General features: G+C 44.7%; 1 protein-coding gene across 1 annotated transcript in view; it reads right to left on the reverse strand.

Annotated features, from left to right (window-relative positions):
- LOC143961376 (uncharacterized) overlaps nucleotides 1-18,831 on the reverse strand; it is a 50,015-nt gene that overhangs the window by 5,114 nt on the left and 26,070 nt on the right. The window contains exons 6-7 of the mRNA XM_077470642.1: nucleotides 17,812-17,833; nucleotides 17,663-17,705 (exon numbers count right to left, since the gene is read on the reverse strand). Coding sequence (XP_077326768.1) covers nucleotides 17,663-17,705; nucleotides 17,812-17,833 — 65 coding nt within the window. The remainder of the gene's footprint in view (nucleotides 1-17,662; nucleotides 17,706-17,811; nucleotides 17,834-18,831) is intronic.

Below are 18,831 nucleotides of genomic sequence, written 5' to 3' on the forward strand. Positions count from 1 at the left end.
GATACGACGTGGATATTACAGTGGGGGAGACGATGTGGATATTACAGTGGGGGAGACGACGTGGATATTACAGTGGGGAGACGACGTGGATATTACAGTGGGGGAGATGACGTGGATATTACAGTGGGGGAGACGACGTGGATATTACAGTGGGGGAGATGACGTGGATATTACAGTGGGGGGGGACGTGGATATTACAGTGGGGGAGATGACGTGGCTATTACAGTGAGGGAGACAACATGGATATTACAGTGGGGGAGACGACGTGGATATTACAGTGGGGGAGATGACGATAATACAGTGGGGGAGATGACGATAATACAGTGGGGGAGTCAAAGTGGATATTACAGTGGGGGAGATGCCGTGGATATTACAGTGGAGGAGATGACGTGGATATTACAGTGGGGGAGATGACATGGCTATTACAATGAGGGAGATGACGTGGATATTACAGTGGGGGAGACGACGTGGATATTACAGTGTGGGAGATGATGTGGATATTACAGTGGGGGGGACGTGGATATTACAGTGGGGGGGACGTGGATATTACAGTGGGGGAGATGACGTGGCTATTACAGTGGGGGAGACGACGTGGATATTACAGTGGGGGAGATGGCGATAATACAGTGGGGGAGACGACGTGGATATTACAGTGGGGGAGACGACGTGGATATTACAGTGGGGGAGACGACGTGGATATTACAGTGGGGGAGACGTCGTGGATATTACAGTGGGGGAGACGACGTGGATATTACAGTGGGGGAGATGACGTGGATATTACAGTGGGGGGGGGGGGGCGTGGCTATTACAGTGAGGGAGATGACGTGGCTATTACAGTGAGGGAGACGACGTGGATATTACAGTGTGGGAGACGACGTGGATATTACAGTGGGGGAGATGACGATAATACAGTGGGGGAGACAACAAGGATATTACAGTGGGGAAGACGACGTGGATATTACAGTGGGGAAGACGACGTGGATATTACAGTGGGGGAGATGCTGTGGCTATTACAGTGGGGGAGATGACGTGGATATTACAGTGGGGGAGATGACGATAATACAGTGGGGGAGTCAATGTGGATATTACAGTGGGGGAGATGACGTGGATATTACAGTGGGGGAGATGGCGTAGATATTACAGTGGGGGAGATGACGATAATACAGTGGGGGAGTCAACGTGGATATTACAGTGGGGGAGATGGCGTAGATATTACAGTGGGGGAGATGGCGTAGATATTACAGTGGGGGAGATGGCGTGGATATTACAGTGGGGGAGACGATGTGGATATTACAGTGGGGGAAACGACGTGGATATTACAGTGGGGGGAGATGTGGATATTACAGTGAGGGAGATGTAGATATTACAGTGGGGGAGATGACAACATTACAGTTATAATTAGTCGAAATTAGTCGATTAAAAAAAAAGAACATTAAGACCAACCTACGATCACGTTTAACGGATGGAAGTCTCAACGCCTGCATGAAGCTTAACCTCACCACGTATAAACCAGACTACAAAGCCATCAGCAAAACCATGCAGCACCAGAAGTCGCATTAACGGTAAGAAGTACTTTTTTCATCATTGGTTAGCAACAGCATAACAACATTATTAAAAATAATTCAGAGGTCATGTCATGTTTGGAAACTTAGCCGTATTTCTTTGTTCTGTGATTTATCTCTTAATAAAGAACACCTGATTGTTTAATTCAGAGACTTATTGTACTTTAAAAGTGTTGGTCTTACATAAAATATGTGGCGTTCATGGCTCTCTCAGCCAAAAAGTTTCCCTACCCCTGCCCTAGATGTTATCCCCTTCCCAGCCAGTGTCATTAGTACAGGGACAGTGCATATTTTTAGCACTGAACACTGTATTAGTGTCACTGGTTCCCACAAAGTGTCAAAAGTGTCACTAATGCCGCGTACACACGAGTGAAATGTCCGACAGAAAAAGTATTTTCATCGGATATTCAGATCGTGTGTATGCCTCATCTGACTTTTTTTTTTTCTCGAAAATTCTGATGGACCTAGAAATAGAACATGTTTTAAATATTTCCAACGGAACCATTTCCTATCGGGAAAACCGCTCGTCTGTATGCTGTTCCGACGGACCAAAAATGGCGCATTCTCTGAAGAAAGTACGAGACAACAGCTATTGGCTACTGGCTGTTGAACTTCCTTTTCCTAGTCCTGTCATACGTGTTCTAGACGGTCGGACTTTGGTGTGATCGTGTGTAGGCAAGACATTTTCAGCGGAACTCCGTCGGAAAAACCTTCAGAGTTTATTCCGACGGGAAAACCAGACGTGTGTACGTGGCATTAGTAAGACATAACAAGACATTGAAGCAGTTTGGGGGCCCCTGGGATTGGGAAATTGAGTAGCGCTATTTTGGGAGACTGCTGTGTGGGAATACCCGTAATTTTCCAGAGTATGTGGAAGATTTTGTTCCATAAACCTCTGATTTCGGGGCATTCCCACCAAACATGCAGCATTGAACCTGTGTGTCCGCAATTTTGGAAGCACAGTGGAGAGGATAACAGGTATATTTTGGCTAGTCTCAACGGCACAAGATACCATCTTATTAGAACTTTCAGGTTTGCCTCTACTAGCGCTATATTCAAGATCCCTGGGAGGCTGAGTCAGATGCCTTTTGCCAATCTGTTAAGCTCCAGGTTTGTCCAAGGTCTTTCTCCTATTCAAGCATGAAGGGGGACCTTGAGTCTACTGTAGCAAATGCCAGATAGATCACGATAACCCCCCCCCCCCCCCCCCGCTCCATAGCTTGTCCACACCAAAGCTCATATTCCACGATAGCGAGTGGGTCAGGTTTTGTGGGCCATAATTTATGGATACCGTGGGAGATTTGGTGAAGTCAGTATCTTTCAGAAGTTGGCATCTCAAGTTTCCTATTTGTCCACTGCAATATCGCAGTCCCGCTATGAGTCACTGATTGCTGTCATTACTAGTAAAAACAAATATGTCCCACCTTACTCTAGGGTCTCACAGCTCACACTCACAGTAGACTACAGGAGAAGGAAGCAGCAGGCTGGAACAACAAGGATAGTTAAGGGATAAGGCAGAGGTCAGGGCGACTAGCAGGCAGGAACAACAGAAAACACATGCCAAAGGTTAGTAACAGAGACAAACGAAGAGCACACGGCAAGCAGGAAACAGGTAGCCAAACACACAATGAATACACAATGGTTGATCAGCACCGCTGTATTGCAGTGCACAGGTTAAAGTGGAAGTAAACCCATCGATTTAAACAGTTTCAAAAAATGGCATGCCGGGAATGCTAACTGCACATTGGCTGTGCTCTCAACCAAACTGTCAAACCAGTCAGTGGCTGGTGTCGAAACGGATCACATGTTCAGCACCGTGGCAACTGAAGATTAAACAGATGCAAAGATGGCAGCTTCCGTGGATGAAAATGATAAGAGAGTCTACTTCCACTTTAATATAGGGCTCCCTGATGGGGCCTGGGGTGGATCCATGCTTAGAGAGGTTATAAAAACAGCCAGGTGAGAGTGGCTGGCCTCTTTTTCTGAACACATGGAGGAGAGGTAAGCTGACAGAGAAAGATTACTGGATAACCATGACAATAGGAAGCGCAAGGAGGCTTACATTGAAAGGAGCACTGTGATGTGGAGGGGCAGTGCGATGTGGAGAGGTACTACTGTGACGTGGAGGTGTACCACTTTGATGTAAGGGGCACTGTGACATAAAGAGGAACTGTGTTATAAAGGGGCATTGTACCTAAGGGGCACCACTGTGATGTAAGGGTCACTGTGCTGTAAAAGGGCACTGTAATGTGAAGTGCACCGCAATGTAAAGGGGGACCAGGGAGCAGTGGTGAGCGGCCCATAAGGGACGCAGGGGCGCCACCCCCCCCTCCAAAGTTTTGTCCAATAGGAAACCTAATCATGGAATGGTTTATTTTTAAATAAATGATAATATGACGAACATCTTTTAACATCTTAAATTTAAAAAAATGTTAGACATATTATAATTTACTTAAAAATAACTTGTTCTATGTGTGTGCAGAGCACTGTGCGGGGCATCGGACTAATAGAAGTCTATTAGGTCTGCCAATTTTTAACAAGCACATTATTAGAGCCTGAGGCTCTAATTGGCTTGTTTTATGTTGTCCTCTGCGCCCCGAACCCTCCCACTTTTGATTTTAACAAATCTAAATTTGCCATCTCGTCACTTGCGGGGTCTGGCTTCTAGTCCCAGCCAATCAGGTTGAAGATTAGAAACATGGAAGCCATCCCTGGGTATCAGGGGAGCCTTGACAGCCCAAGCTGGAGGCTTTGTTTGCTGGTAAGGACCTAGAGGGCTTTGTTTGTGCCCCCCAATTTTTTTTTATCACAAGCCGCCACTGAGGAGACAGTAATGCAAAGGGGGAACTCTGATGTTAAGAGGGGTTGTGGTGTAAAGGGGGGGCTGAGGATACTGATGTAAAGACGGGACTGTGGTGTAAAGGGGGGGGCTGAGGATACTGATGTAAAGAGGGGGCTTTGGTGTAAAGGGGGCTATGATGTGAAGGTTAGGCTAAAGACACTAATGTACGGGGGGGGGGGCTGTGATGTTAAGAGGGATTGTGATGTAAAGGGGGGCTGAGGATACTGATGTAAAGAGGGGGCTGTGGTGTAAAGGGGGGGGCTGAGGATACTGATGTAAAGAGGGGGCTTTGGTGTAAAGGGGGCTATGATGTGAAGGTTAGGCTAAAGACACTAATGTATGGGGGGGGGGGGGCTGTGATTTTAAGAGGGGTTGTGATGTAAAGGGGGGCTGAGGATACTGATGTAAAGAGGGGGCTGTGGTGTAAAGGGGGGCTGAGGATACTGATGTAAAGAGGGGGCTGTGGTGTAAAGGGGGGCTGAGGATACTGATGTAAAGAGGGGGCTGTGGTGTAAAGGGGGTTATGATGTGAAGGTTAGGCTAAAGACACTAATGTACGGGGGTGGGCTGTGATGTGTTCTAATGCAAACATGGAATTCGGACCTCTGCCAAAAGAACATTATTCTGACTGGACCTCCAGACATTTTTAATCAAGACCCCTGTTTTGATTACTGTTACTCTCATAATTCTTTTTTTCTTTTCCTGTACTGGGGACAGTTCAAATTCTTCCATATTATGTAAAAAAAAAAAAAAAAAACTTTGGCCATAAGGTAAATTCTAAAATAACTTAAGTCACAAAAATAAAAGTATTAAAATGGGAAGGAATGGTCAGGACAAGTCTGATTATTGGAGGATAGTGGACTAAGTTCCCAGCACAGCTAGATAACTGACCATGCTGTGCTCTCATGCCTAGCGTGGTCAGTTTTTAATAGGAAAAGGGGGGACTGGAAGGAACAACATGGATTTCACACAATGGAAGCAATGCAAACAGAACAGGAGACTTTCTCATACAAGTACATGCTATAGCATGCACAGTTTAGGAATATGAAATGTTGGGTTTACATATTCTTTAACCCTGTATGCCTAATGCAGTCTTCCTCAGGGTTCTAGCTAGCTTTAGCATTAACCTGTAAGCCTAATGTAATCTTCCTCAGGCTGTATAGAGTCACTCATCGGCTATAAACCGATAAAACAGCTGAGATCAGTAGTTCTGAAAAAAATACTAGAGTTTACAGAAGTATGTTTTATGTGCAGGACAATAAAAATGATATACCGCATTTATCGGCATATAACACACACTTTTTTCTCCTGAAAATAGGGGGAAAATTGCAGGTGAGTGTTATACGCCGGCAGCGTACCTCGGAGGGGAAGGAGGGGGACGAGTGGGGCCAGAATTCACGAGCCGTCATCTCCTCTCCACTTGGCTCTCATGTCACACACACAGTCCCGCCTCCACCTCCGGCATTGGACCAGTGTTCTGTCTATCACAGGAGCTGGTCCAATGCCGATGGCGGAGGTGGGACTGTGTATGTGAATGCTGACTGAGAGCCGAGTAAACAGGAGATGACAGCTCAGTGATTTCCTGTGAGAGATGAGAGATGGCAAGCTGCATTTATGGGGGAGATGGGCACAGATCAGGCTGCAGGTGGGCACAGATCAGGCTGCAGATGGGCACAGATCAGGCTGCAGATGTGCACAGATAAGGCTGCAGATCAGGCTGCAGGTGGACACAGATCATGCTGCAGATCAGGTTGCAGATGGGCACAAATCAGCCTGCAGATCAGGCTGCAGATGGGCACAGATCAGGATGCAGATGAGCACAGATCAGGCTGCAGATCAGGCTGCAGATGGGCACAGATCAGGCTGCAGATCAGGCTGCAGATGGGCATAGATCAGGCTGCAGATGGACACAGATCAGGCTGCAGATGGGCACAGATCAGGCTGCAGATGGGCACAGATCAGGCTTCACTGAAGCTGCAGATGGGCACTAATCAGGCTGCATTGATGCTCACTGACCATTATTTTGCTTCAAAGTGGTTTATTTAAAGTTTTTTTCCCTAAAATGTCCCTCTTAAATATGGGTGCGTGTTAAACACAAATATGGTAATCATATAAAATATACTTATTATTATTATTATTATTATTATTATAATTATGACTACTACTATTATATGATTCTAATGATTACCAGACCACCTCCTCCATCACTTGCTCACTGTTGCTATGGAAGGGGTCAGAAGGCTGATAATTTACACTTAGGTCTTGAAATCTAAGATGTTACTCTTCTTCTTTCCAACAAATTGTATTTTCAGTACTAGTCCCCAGTAGTGCACTGACCAGGAATGAAGCTTGGATTGATCATGACTAGGGATGAGCCGAACACCCCCCGGTCGGTTCGCACCAGAACCTGCGAACAGACCTAAAATTCGCATGATCTTTAGAACCCTATTAAAGTCTATGGGACTCGAACATTCAAAATCAAAAGTGCAAATTTTAAAGGCTAATATGCAAGTTATTGTCATAAAAAGTGTTTAGGGACCTGGATCCTGCCCCAGGGGACATGGATCAATGCAAACATTTTTTTTTAAAAACAACAGTTTTTTTCAAGAGCAGTGATTTTAATAATGCTTAAAGTGAAACAATAAAAGGGTAATATTTACAATAAATGGTAGTGCTGCTCTATGATCAAACAACCACCCAATAAAAAAGTGCATATGTGCTAATAGTGCAAGAAATAGAGATAAAGTGCACCAAGAATAATCACTAGAGGCAAGAGACACTGAGAAAATCAACTCAGCTCTGCCCAAATAAAATGAATAAATACTATATTGAAGTGTACTATTCTTGCACTATTAGCACTATTAGCACATGCACACTTTATTATTGGGTGGTTGTTTGATCATAGCACAGCACTATCATTTATTGTATTTATCACACTTGGTACTGACCACATTTTAAGTGACGCAGGTGTTTTCATTTAGATTATTCCACGGTTATTCCATTATTGCGCTTTAGTATTTTTGTTTTATAAAAGTGTAATATTCCTTTAAATTTCGTACCTGGGGGGTGTGTATAGTATGCCTGTAAAGGGGCACATGTTTCCTGTGCTTAGAACTGTTCCTGCACAAAGTGTCATTTCTGCAGGAAAAAAAGTCATTTAAAAGCACTCGCGGCTATAATGAATTGTCGGCTCACCGTAATACAGAGAGCAGTCAGATCACCCATCGCTGGACCCCAGAGAAGAGATCACCCATCGCTGGATACCAAGAGTATATTACCACCGCTGGAATCTTTTTTTTATTTTTATTATTTTTAACCGGTTCCCGACCAGCGCATGCCGATGTACGTCAGCAGAATGGCACGGGCAGGCATATTGACATACAGGTACGTCCAATCTATAATGCCTCCCTGCCCTCGTGAGCACGCCGCCGGCGGCGCACTCGCGTGCTGGTCGGGACCCCTGTGAGTCCGGTCGCGAGTCCTGCGGTACCCGCGATCGTCTCATGGGGCGGCTGAACGAGGAAATGCCGTTGTAAACAGCATTTCCCCGTTCTGCCTAGCAACTAGTGACGCTGATCTCTGCTCCATGTGATTTGAGCAGAGATCAGTGTTCACTAAATTAAAGCCCAACCCCCCCACAGTTAGTAACACACCCCTAGGAACACTTAACCCCTACACCGCCACCCACTGGTTAGCCCCTTCACTGCCAGTGTCATTTACACAGGAATTACTGCATTTATATAGCAGCGATTGCTGTATAAATGACAATGGTCCCAAAAATGTGTCAAAAATGTCCGATGTGTGAACCAGCTAAAAGTATCTGTGGGGAGATGGGAGGAGCCGCTGACACGTAGCAGCCGCCGGAACGGCTCGCGTCTTCTTCCCCTGCCGCCCCCGCCCCATGCCTCCTGAATCGCCCGCTCTGCTCACTCGCCGTCAGCTGTTAGCCTCCACGAGGCTGAGCGGACGCTCCGGATGAAGACAGGAGAGAGAGCGAGCAGCGAGCAGAGAGCGCTCCCTCGTGAGGCAGAGACACAGCGGTAGGACGGCGGCCCTGTGCGGAGCTCTGCACCCCCCCCTCCCTTACCACGGAGTCGGCCTGACGGCACGGACCTTTCCACCCCTCATAGGTCGGTAAGGTTATGAATTAGATAATCAGTGACAGAGTGGAGGAGCAGCGATAGGTGAGCAATTTGTGTGGATGAAAGGAGGGGAGATGGACAGCTGGATATTTTGTCACCATCATTGACTAGAAACTATTACTGTAATGATTTTTCTTGGAAAGCGGTAAGGTGCATATATATATAAGCTTGCTAATGACTGCTGTTAACGTGACACCCACTACTAGACCACCAGATTGTTACCAACACTGCCTGATCAGCTGGACATAAACCCTGCAGGGGGAGGAGTGGTGAGAGGTGAATGGATGGACATCTGAAGGACAGATAATTAGCAATGTTGTGCGGAGTTTTTCTTTTTTTTTCTTCTACATACAAGTCTCATATAGAGGTATAAAATAGCGGTGTGGATTTGCGCTCATTTTACAACTGTCTGTCCTTCCGCCCATTATTTGTCCAGCACTCCTTGACAGCAACTTTGCGGGCAGATACAGGTGGCGAGTGCTTGAGTTAACTTATGGCCTATATCTGCGGCTAAAAAAAAAAAAAAAAAAAGAGGGAGAATCCTGGGCGACGAGTTGGACTGGTGCCCTCTGCCCGTTAACTGTACTGTCATTGCCCGCTGGCATACTGGTACAAGGGATTGAGGTACCCCGCCCCCAGAAAGTGACGTATTCAATCCGTACCCCACAAGAGGTATAGGAAAGGGGAAGGCCCTGGTTCTTGGAGGTAATCTGTTACAAAAGGAGAATGCCGGGGAAGACAAATAAAAGGGGGGGAACGGGGCCTGCTAGCCCTGGGGGGATACAACAATATTTGGTGGGGGAGACAAGTACGATGGAAAGCAGCCAGGAAACCCCCAGCCAGAAGACATTAAGAAAATCAGTTGCGGGCATTAGTAAAACTATGGACACGGGAGAAGGGCGGGGAGTGGAAAAGCCTAAGGACTTATGCCCAACTCGCACCAGGATGGAGGGGTAAGCTCCCGAGATGAAGACAAGGTCAAAAGAAGGGAAGAATTGGGGAGAAAAGGAGAGGCCTCCCCCCAACCCAAAACCCAACCCGAATTAGAAGGAGCCCCAGTGTTGGCAGAGCCACAAGTGAGCCTGAGTACGCTGAGAGAGATATTTACAGAGCCATTGACTAAGGTTGAAACGTCACTTAAATCCGATATAGCTGGGATAAAGGCAGATATTGGCCGAGTACTAGGTAGGGTGGAAGAGATGGAGGAAAGAATGAATGGGTATGAACAGAATATGAGGGACCTAAGAGAACAAGTGAAATCAGTCCAAAAAATAAACAGATCGATCCTATATAAAATCGAGGACCAAGAAAATCGTGGAAAAAGGAAAAACTTAAGGATAAAAGGTCTAGAAGAAAAATTTAAAAACGAAGAGCTCCCTAGGGTGATGCAGGACTTGTTCAATCCCATTCTAAGTAGGGCGGAGGATGAAAAATTAAAAATAGACAGAGTACATCGAGTCGCGGGATACCGGGCCCAAGTCACAGAAAAACCAAGAGACGTAATAATCAGATTTCATTTTTATGAGGAAAAAGCGTTAGTATTGGAGAATATCCAAAGGATGGATAAAATTTTGTTTCAGGAGTCGGAGTTACAGATATTCTCGGATCTGGCAGGGGAAACATTGAGGAGAAGAAGGCTCCTTAAACCCCTGACAGATCTGATGAGGTCATTAAATGTGCCCTATCAATGGGGATTTCCAGCATGTCTTAGGGGAAGGAGAGACGGCCGCTCCGCAGTATTAAGGTTTCCAGAGGACTTAACAGACTTCTGCAATAGGTTAGAAATCCCCCCACCAGCACTACCAGGATGGGAGGAGGGGCTGGGGAAGGAAGGAATTAGCGGGGTTATGCAGTGGTCTCGGGCCGGGGACAGGGGGGGAGGGACGGGGTGTAATTACCATCACTGGGGGGCGAGGGGGAGGTGGGCTGTGGGGGGGGGAGCGCGAGCACGTTGATAGGCTGTGAATGAGGCAGTCCTCTCAAAGAATGCTAGGCGTGAAAAAGGTGACCGGTGGGTCACCGGGACGCCTAAGCGAGGAACAAAAATGGAAATTGTTCACTCCTCTGAACGGAGGAGGGGGGGGGGGGAAGGGGGAGGGTGGGTGGGGGCTGGAGGGGGGAAGGAGGTGGGGGGGTGGGATAGGGGGTAATCTCTCTCTCAAACAGGGTTTATGCACTCTCTCTCGCGCTCTCTCGTCTCCCCCTCCTCTCTCTCCCCATGCAGACCTCCGACGGGGGGGGTGGATGTTGCCCCCCCCTGGCGGGGCGGGGGGAGAGAGGAGGGGGAGGGATGGAGTGAGATATGACAAGGTTGAAATTGATAACATATAACATGAGGGGTATAAGTACTCCCCAAAAAAATTCAGAGTAAATAAGGAGTTAGAATTGTATGGGGCGAATGTGATCTGTTTGCAGGAAACACATATCTCACATGAGGTTAAAGGGAGATTGACGTCTTGGAGGTTCCCAACATGGTTCTACGGCGACTCTACAACATGTTACGCTAGGGGGGTAGCAATAGGCTTTGAGAGAAGTGTCAGGTTCGAAGTTGAGAAACAAATGGCCGACCCGGAAGGGAGATTTTTGTTCATAAGGGGAAGAATGTTGGATGGAGTATACACCTTTGCGAACATATATTCCCCAAACAGGGACCCAGATAAATTTTTAAGGAAGGTCCTGGACCTATTAGCAGAGTTCAGAAAAGGTAAATTGATAGTGGCGGGGGATCTGAATATGTGCGTTGACCCTCGGGTGGACTCCTCAGCGGGATCCCCTCGATGGTCGGAGCTCAGATATAAAAAAATAAAAGCTCTGCTCTCAGAATTTCAGTTAGTTGATGCTTGGAGGATTAAACATCCGAATAGCAGAGACTATACTTTCTACTCATCGGTGCACGGAACATTCACCCGAATTGATTATGTTCTGACTGAACATCAAATGCTCCCAGCACTCAAAGATACAGTAATAAAATCTATTTCCTTGTCCGACCATGCCCCAGTCATGGCACAGCTGGAGCTGGTAACGGACCAGGCCAAAAGAGAGACATGGAGATTAAATGAAGTGATGATACAGGACCCAGAGACTAGAAGTAGAATTGAAACAGAGTTAGAAGAGTTCTTTATAAGAAATGACTCCCCAGAGGTTACGAGGAGTACGATATGGGAGACCCATAAAGCATTTATACGAGGAATCTTAATAAGCATTGGGACAGGGAAAAAAAAGGAAATAGGGAAAAGGCTACAAGATTTAAATAAGGAGATTTGGGAATTGGAGCAACAAACAAGACCAAAAAGGATCCCAGATAAAGTAGAGCTGAAAGATAAGAAGCTAGAATTAGAAGGACTCTTGGAGAAGGAAAGGGTCCGAGTTAACCACTGGGCAGAGAGCATAAGATATCAGGAGGGGAACAAACCCGGGAAATGGTTAGCGAGAGTAGTGCGGGAGAGAAGAAATGCGTCCTTCATATCAAAAATAAAAAATGAAAAGGGGGAAATGAAGCACTCCACTCCTGAAATAGCGACGGTTTTTCATGGCTATTATAGCGAGTTATATAAGGTAGGACAGGGAAAGGAGAAAAGTAGAAACAAGGAGGATACCATCGAGTACCTAAAAGGGATAGATCTCCCTACAGTCCCGGAGGATGAGTTGGAAAGGCTAGAGGCACCGGTAACGGTAGATGAGGTGGTGAGGGCAATAAGGGGAATGGCAATTGGGAAGAGTCCAGGCCCGCATGGGTTTCCAATCCTATATTATACAAAGTTCGAAAAGATACTGGCGCCCAAATTATGTGAGTATATGAACGCAGTCGCAGAAGGGGAAGATTTGAGGGAAAAAGCATTGATGGCTTATATCACTTTGATATTAAAGGAGGGGAAGGACCCAACAACCCCTGGGAGTTACAGACCAATCTCTCTTCTGAATACGGACGTGAAGATATTCTCAAAAGTGATAGCAGAAAGACTGAAACCATTATTACCCCAATGGGTCCATAGTGACCAAACGGGGTTTGTTACGGGTAGGGAGGGGAGGGATAATTGCCTTAAAACCCTAATGCTGATACATGGGGTGGAAAGCAGCGGATCCCCAGTCGCCCTGTTATCTGTGGATGCTGAAAAAGCATTTGACAGGGTAGACTGGGGCTTCAAGTTTGAGACCTTAGGACATTTGGGGCTAAAAGAAAAAACATTGCGATGGATAAAAGCATTTTACTCCCACCCGATGGCAAAAATTAAAATTAACGGTAACCTCTCCCCGGTAGTTAAGTTATATAATGGAACTAGATTGGGGTGCCCCCTGTCACCAATGCTGTTTGTATTGGCCTTGGAACCCTTGCTGGCCTCTATCAGGAAAAATGGCGACATAAGGGGGGTGAGAATAGGCGGAGAGGAGTATAAGGTGTCTGCGTATGCAGATGACATATTATTCTATGCTTCAGAACTTAGGGTGACTCTGCCAAACATAATTAAGGAGATCCACAGATATGGGAAGTTGACAAATTTTAAGATCAATATGTCAAAAACTGAAATTTTGAACATAACAGTACCAAAAAAGAACAAGAGGAACTCCAGAGGTCCTTCCCCTTTATCTGGTGTAGGGGAGAGCTTAGGTACTTGAGCGTTAGAATCACACCCACATTGTCATCTATATATGCAGCCAATTATACAGATATATTAAATAGGGTTAAAGAATGTATCAAAAGCATGAGACATAAACCCTTGTCATTGATAGGGAGAGTTAACACGTTAAAAATGTTTATCTTACCAAAATTGACATATGTGTTCCAAATGATCCCAATAAAAGTTCCGCAGGAGTTCTTTGCGAAACTTAAAACCCTAACTTTAAAATATATATGGGGACGTAGGAGTCCCAGGATTTCTTATGCGACTCTAGAAAGGGGGAAAGTAGGAGGGGGATTAGCGGCCCCGAACTTCAGAAGATATTACCAGGCAGCAGTAATCTCACGAGTGGCGGATTGGGTGTATGACAAAGGGGATAAAGGGTGGGTAAATATAGAGAAAACACAAAGCGGAGTTAATCTAGGAAAAAGGATTTGGATACCACGGGATTATCGTGATTTGGGGAGTAGCACCAACCCACTGACTATTAATTTGTTTAAAATATGGGATAAAGTGGGAGAATTAAATCATTGGCAGTATAATTCACCTTTGATTTCTTTATTGGACACAAGTTTTTTTAAACCAGGGAAGGAGGAATTTGTTTACTTTACCAGATGGGCAAAAAAGGATGATATTTTGCTGAAAGATGTGATGAATGGGGACAGATTTTGCACTTTAGGAGAAATAAGACAAAGATGGGGATGTAGGAAATTAGATAGTTGGAGATATGCACAAATTAAACACTTAGTTCAGACCCTACCTCGGCCACTTCGGGGGGAAGGAGATCTTAGACCAATGGAGAGAATGCTTTCAGACTCGAGCTGCAAAAAAAAAAGTATGTCCAAAATTTATAAAATTCTAGAGGAGGAAAAGGAACCAGGGGAACCGGCATTCCTGAAAAAATGGGAAGAAGAATTGGGTATTCTGGGGCATAAGGAACGTAGAAAGAAGATTTTAAGAATAGCAGGTACAATATCTAAGGATAATATGTCGGTGGAGATGTCATTTAAATTAATGGCAAGATGGTATATCGTCCCACAAAGAGCGCATAAGAGGAGGGCGGACATATCAGCATTATGCTGGAGGGCCTGCGACAAGGTGGGAACTTTTGCACACATCTGGTGGGAGTGCGGAAAGATTGGTCCATATTGGGAGAAAATAATAGAAAACATCTACCGGATAACAGGGGAACAGGTAAAGAAGGAGCCGTGGACATGTCTGTTCCATGATACTGACAAAACATTAGGGGAATATAAAAACTCATTGATTCCTCATTTATTGATTGCCGCAAAAAGCCTGATCCCAAAGAGATGGGGCACTCTCGAACCCCCATCTACGAGGGAATGGTTAGGTAAAATAGAGCGGTTAAGATCAATGGAGGTATCAATATCTAGAAGAGAGGACCAAGTGGAAACTTATTACAGTAAATGGGGAAAATGGTTGGAGTTCAAGAAAACAAGGGAATATCTCAGAATGAGTGGACCCGAGGAGAGGTGAGGGGGGGAGCGGGAGACAGAGACTGAGAGAGAGAGGGGAGGGGGTGAGGGATCGGGGGGGGGGGGGATGGGGTTATATAAGGAAATGGAATAGGAAGTATATTTTTGTAACACATTTATTTTTCAAAACCTTAACAAAATAAAGAAAGAACAAAATAGAGGAAAATGTTGAAAAAAAAAAAAAAAAAAAAAAGGACTGCATGTGATGTGAAAGTAGCACTGCCAACAGGCAAAATGGTGGCGATAAGTAGAAGGGAACTAAAGCAATAAGGGCGCAAAGCTTGCCACAACTTGTTGATGAGAGATTACGGCGTGCTAAGAAAATTAAAAAAAAAAAAAAAAAAATGTCCGATGTGTCCGCCATAATGTCGCAGTCACAATAAAAATGCTGATCGCCGCCATTACTAGTAAAAAAAAAATATTAATAAAAATGCCATAAAACTATCCCCTATTTTGTAAACGCTATAACTTTTGCGCAAACCAATCAATAATCGCTTATTGCGATTTTTTTTACCAAAAATATGTAGAAGATTACTTATCGGCCTAAACTCATTGAAAAAAATGTTTTTTTTATATATTTTTGGGGGATATTTATTATAACAAAAAGTTAAAAAAAATGTGTTTTTTTTTAAATTGTCGCTCTATTTTTGTTTATAGCGCAAAAAATATAAACTGCAGGGGTGATCAAATACCACCAAAAGAAAGCTCTATTTGTGGGAAAAAAAGGACGTCAATTTTGTTTGGGAGCCATGTCGCACGACCGCGCAATTGTCAGTTAAAGATACACAGTGCCGAATTGCAAAAAGTGGTCTGGTCTTTGACCAGCAAAATGGTCCGGGGCTGAAGTGGTTAATAAAGGACTTTTCCCAACGGTGTCTGTGTGTTTTTTAACAATTTTTTACACTTTCTTTGTGAAATGCTAAGGGTACAATGTACCCATTACCATTTCAAACAGGGGGGGTGGGATCTGGGGGTCCCCTTGTTAAAGGGGGCTTCCAGATTCTGATAAGCCCCCCGCCACCAGCCAGGGTTGTGGGGATGAGGCCCTTGTACCCATCAACATAGGGACATGTTGCTTTGAGGGGTCACAGACCCCCAAAGCATCCTCCTAATGTTGAGGGCATGTGGTCTGGTATAATTCAGGAGGGGGGAGCTCTCTTGTCCTCCTGCCAGGTTGCATGCTCGGATAAAGGGTCTGGTATGGATTTTTTGGGGGGAACTCCACGCCCTTTTTTTTTTAATTTGGCGTGGAGTTCCCCTTAAAATCTATACCAGACCTGAAGGGTCTGGTATGGATATTTGGGGGGAACCCCACATATTTTTTTTTTTGTAATTTGATGCAGGGTTCCCAATAATATACATACCAGACCTGAAGTAATTGAATTGGGGGGGAACTCATCACATTTTTTTTTTATCAATGACTTTCAATGACTGTTCTCTGTATTAGGGGAAGGCGACAATTCATTATAGCCGCGAGTGCTTTTAAATTACTTTTTTTCCTGCAGAAATTTCACTTTGTGCAGGGACAATTCTAAACACGGGAAACATGCGCCCGTTTACAGGCATACTATACACCCCCCCCAGGTACGAAATTTAAAAGAATATTATACTTTTATTATTTCACATTAAGCATTATTAAAATCACTGCTCCTGAAAAAACTGCAGTTTTTAAAACTTTTTTTTGCATTGATACATGTCCCCTGGGGCCGGACCCAGGTCCCCCAAACACTTTTTTTGACAATAACTTTCATATAAGCCTTTAAAATTAGCACTTTAGATTTCTCCCATAGACTTTTACAGGGTGTTCCGCAGCTTTTCGAATTTGTTGCGAACACCCCAAATTGTTCGCTGTTCGGCGAACGGGCGAACAGCCAATGTGATTTCTTGCGATGTTGTGTCAACATCACAAGGAAGAAGAGAAGAAGGCGACAGCGACAGAAGACCGGGCCAACGCTAGTAAAGGAGCTGGAAGAAGAAAGCGAAGACCCGAAGAGGGGGACAAGACCCCGAAGTCGGAAGAAGACCCCCGGATGGCAGCGGTGACGACTAAGAAGAAAGCTGGCCTCCACCGCTAATAAAAGAGCTAGCAAAAGAGCAGAAGATAGCGGAGGAGTCCGGCGAGAAGACCCCCCAAGACGGAAGACCACCGGAGATGTCTAATAAATTATTTAAAAACTTGTGTTTTTTTTTATTTACACATTTTTTCACCAGGTGAATGGGTAGGGGTACATCGTACCCCATACTCATTCACATAGGGTGGGGGAGCCGGTATTTGGGGGCCTCCTTATTAAAGGGGGCTCCCGGATTTCTTTAGGCTCCACGCCCGCAGACCCCGACAACCAACAGCCAGGGTTGTCGGGAAGAGGACCTTGTCCTCATCAACATTGGGACAAGGTGCTTTGGGGTGGGGGGGCCACAGGGCCCCCCTTCCCCAAACCACCCCCCATGTTGAGGGCACGTGGCCTGGTACAGCTCAGGAGGGAGGGCTCTCTCTCGTCCCCAACCCCTTTCCTGACCGGCCAGGCTATGTGCTCGGATAAGGGTCTGATATGGACCCCCACACCATTTTTTGGGCGTAGGGCTCCCCCTTTAAGTTCATACCAGGTGACGGGGCCAGCGAGGTGTCAATCTCGCTGATGGAGGCGGCAACATTCACTTCCTGCGCTAGTCCCGTCTACCTGGAGCCAGGTTCAAAATGAACTGACTTTTCTGCATGTGTGGGCAAGTCCGTTCATTTCAAAAGTCCGGCAGGCTCCCACCATAGTCCGGCGGTTTGTCCGCCGGATAGTCCGATCGTGTGTACGCGGCATAAGAGTAATAAAAAAACATAGACTAGCAAACTTAAATGGACTGGACCAAAAATAAAAAATAAGAACTCCAGCTAACACTACAGGAGATGTCTAATGACATGTTTCCATTGATACAAAAAGTAGCACTTAGAAGTATAGTAGAAGTACACATATTTATTGGCTTTTGTGTGCATTGAATTAAACAGTTGACCTACTTTTATATCCTCTGGCTTCTCTGTAGTTTCAGGAAAAGTGTCCCTAAAAAACAAAGGTAATTAGTGGTAGTTGGATAGATATTCATACATTTATATTGAAGATAGATAGATAGATAATATAAATATTATAATATAATGGATAGACATACCCAGAGTTAGGCGGCTTGTTACCTATATGAGGAAACAACAATAATTACAGTTATTTACTATGTAACCACTTCACCTCTGGAAAGTTACACCCCCTTCACGACCAGACCATTTTTTTGCTATGCAATACTGTGCTACTTTAACTGGTAATTGGTTGATAACGCAACGCTGTACCCAAATTAAATTTATATATATTTTTTTCACACAGATAGAGCTTTCTTTTTGGTGGTATTTTATCACCAGTGTTTTTATTTTTTAGTATATAAAATTTAAAAAAACAGACATTTTGAAAAAAAAAAACTGTATTTTTTACTTTCTTTTATAAAATATCCAATAAAAATCGAATTTCTTCAAAAATTTAGGATAAAATATAATCTGCTACAAGTCTTTGGTAAAAAAAAAAAAAATCCAATAGTATATTGATTGGTTTGTGTGAAAGTTATAGCGTCTACAAATGATGTTACATATACTGAAATTGTTATTTATTTATTTTTTTATACTTGTAATGGCGGTGATCAGTGACTTCCAGACACTAACTGACTGATGCTGACATCACCAGTGACACTAACACAGTGATCAAAGCTAATACTATACACTGTCACTGTGCTAATGACACTGGCTGGGAAGAAGTTAACATTTCGGGGCTATCAAGGAGTTAACTTTGTGTATAACAAGTGTGTAATGTGTGCTGCTTTTTATTAAATATGTGTTTGTTCCTCCTCCTTGTTTTGCAGATTGAAGAAACAAAGAGATCATTCCCTCCATATACAGCCCTGTGTTGTTTATCAACACAAGGCTCTGGGTTGTGATTGGGCAGTCGGTAAGTGGTTAAAGTGGTTGTAAACCCTTACAACACACTTTGACCTACATGTAAGCCTAGATTAAGGCTTACCTGTAGGTCCAAGAAATATCTCCTAAACCTACACGGTTTAGGAGATATTTACCGAAAGACAGGCACCGCTGTCTACGGCGCATTTTTAGGTTTAAGCACAGTGGCGGCCCATCCAAAGAGAGGGCACGGC

The sequence above is a fragment of the Lithobates pipiens genome, unplaced genomic scaffold, assembly GCF_037356315.1.
Source record: "Lithobates pipiens isolate NorthernLeopardFrog02 unplaced genomic scaffold, aLitPip1_a1.2 Scaffold_8, whole genome shotgun sequence".
Lineage (NCBI taxonomy): Eukaryota > Metazoa > Chordata > Amphibia > Anura > Ranidae > Lithobates > Lithobates pipiens.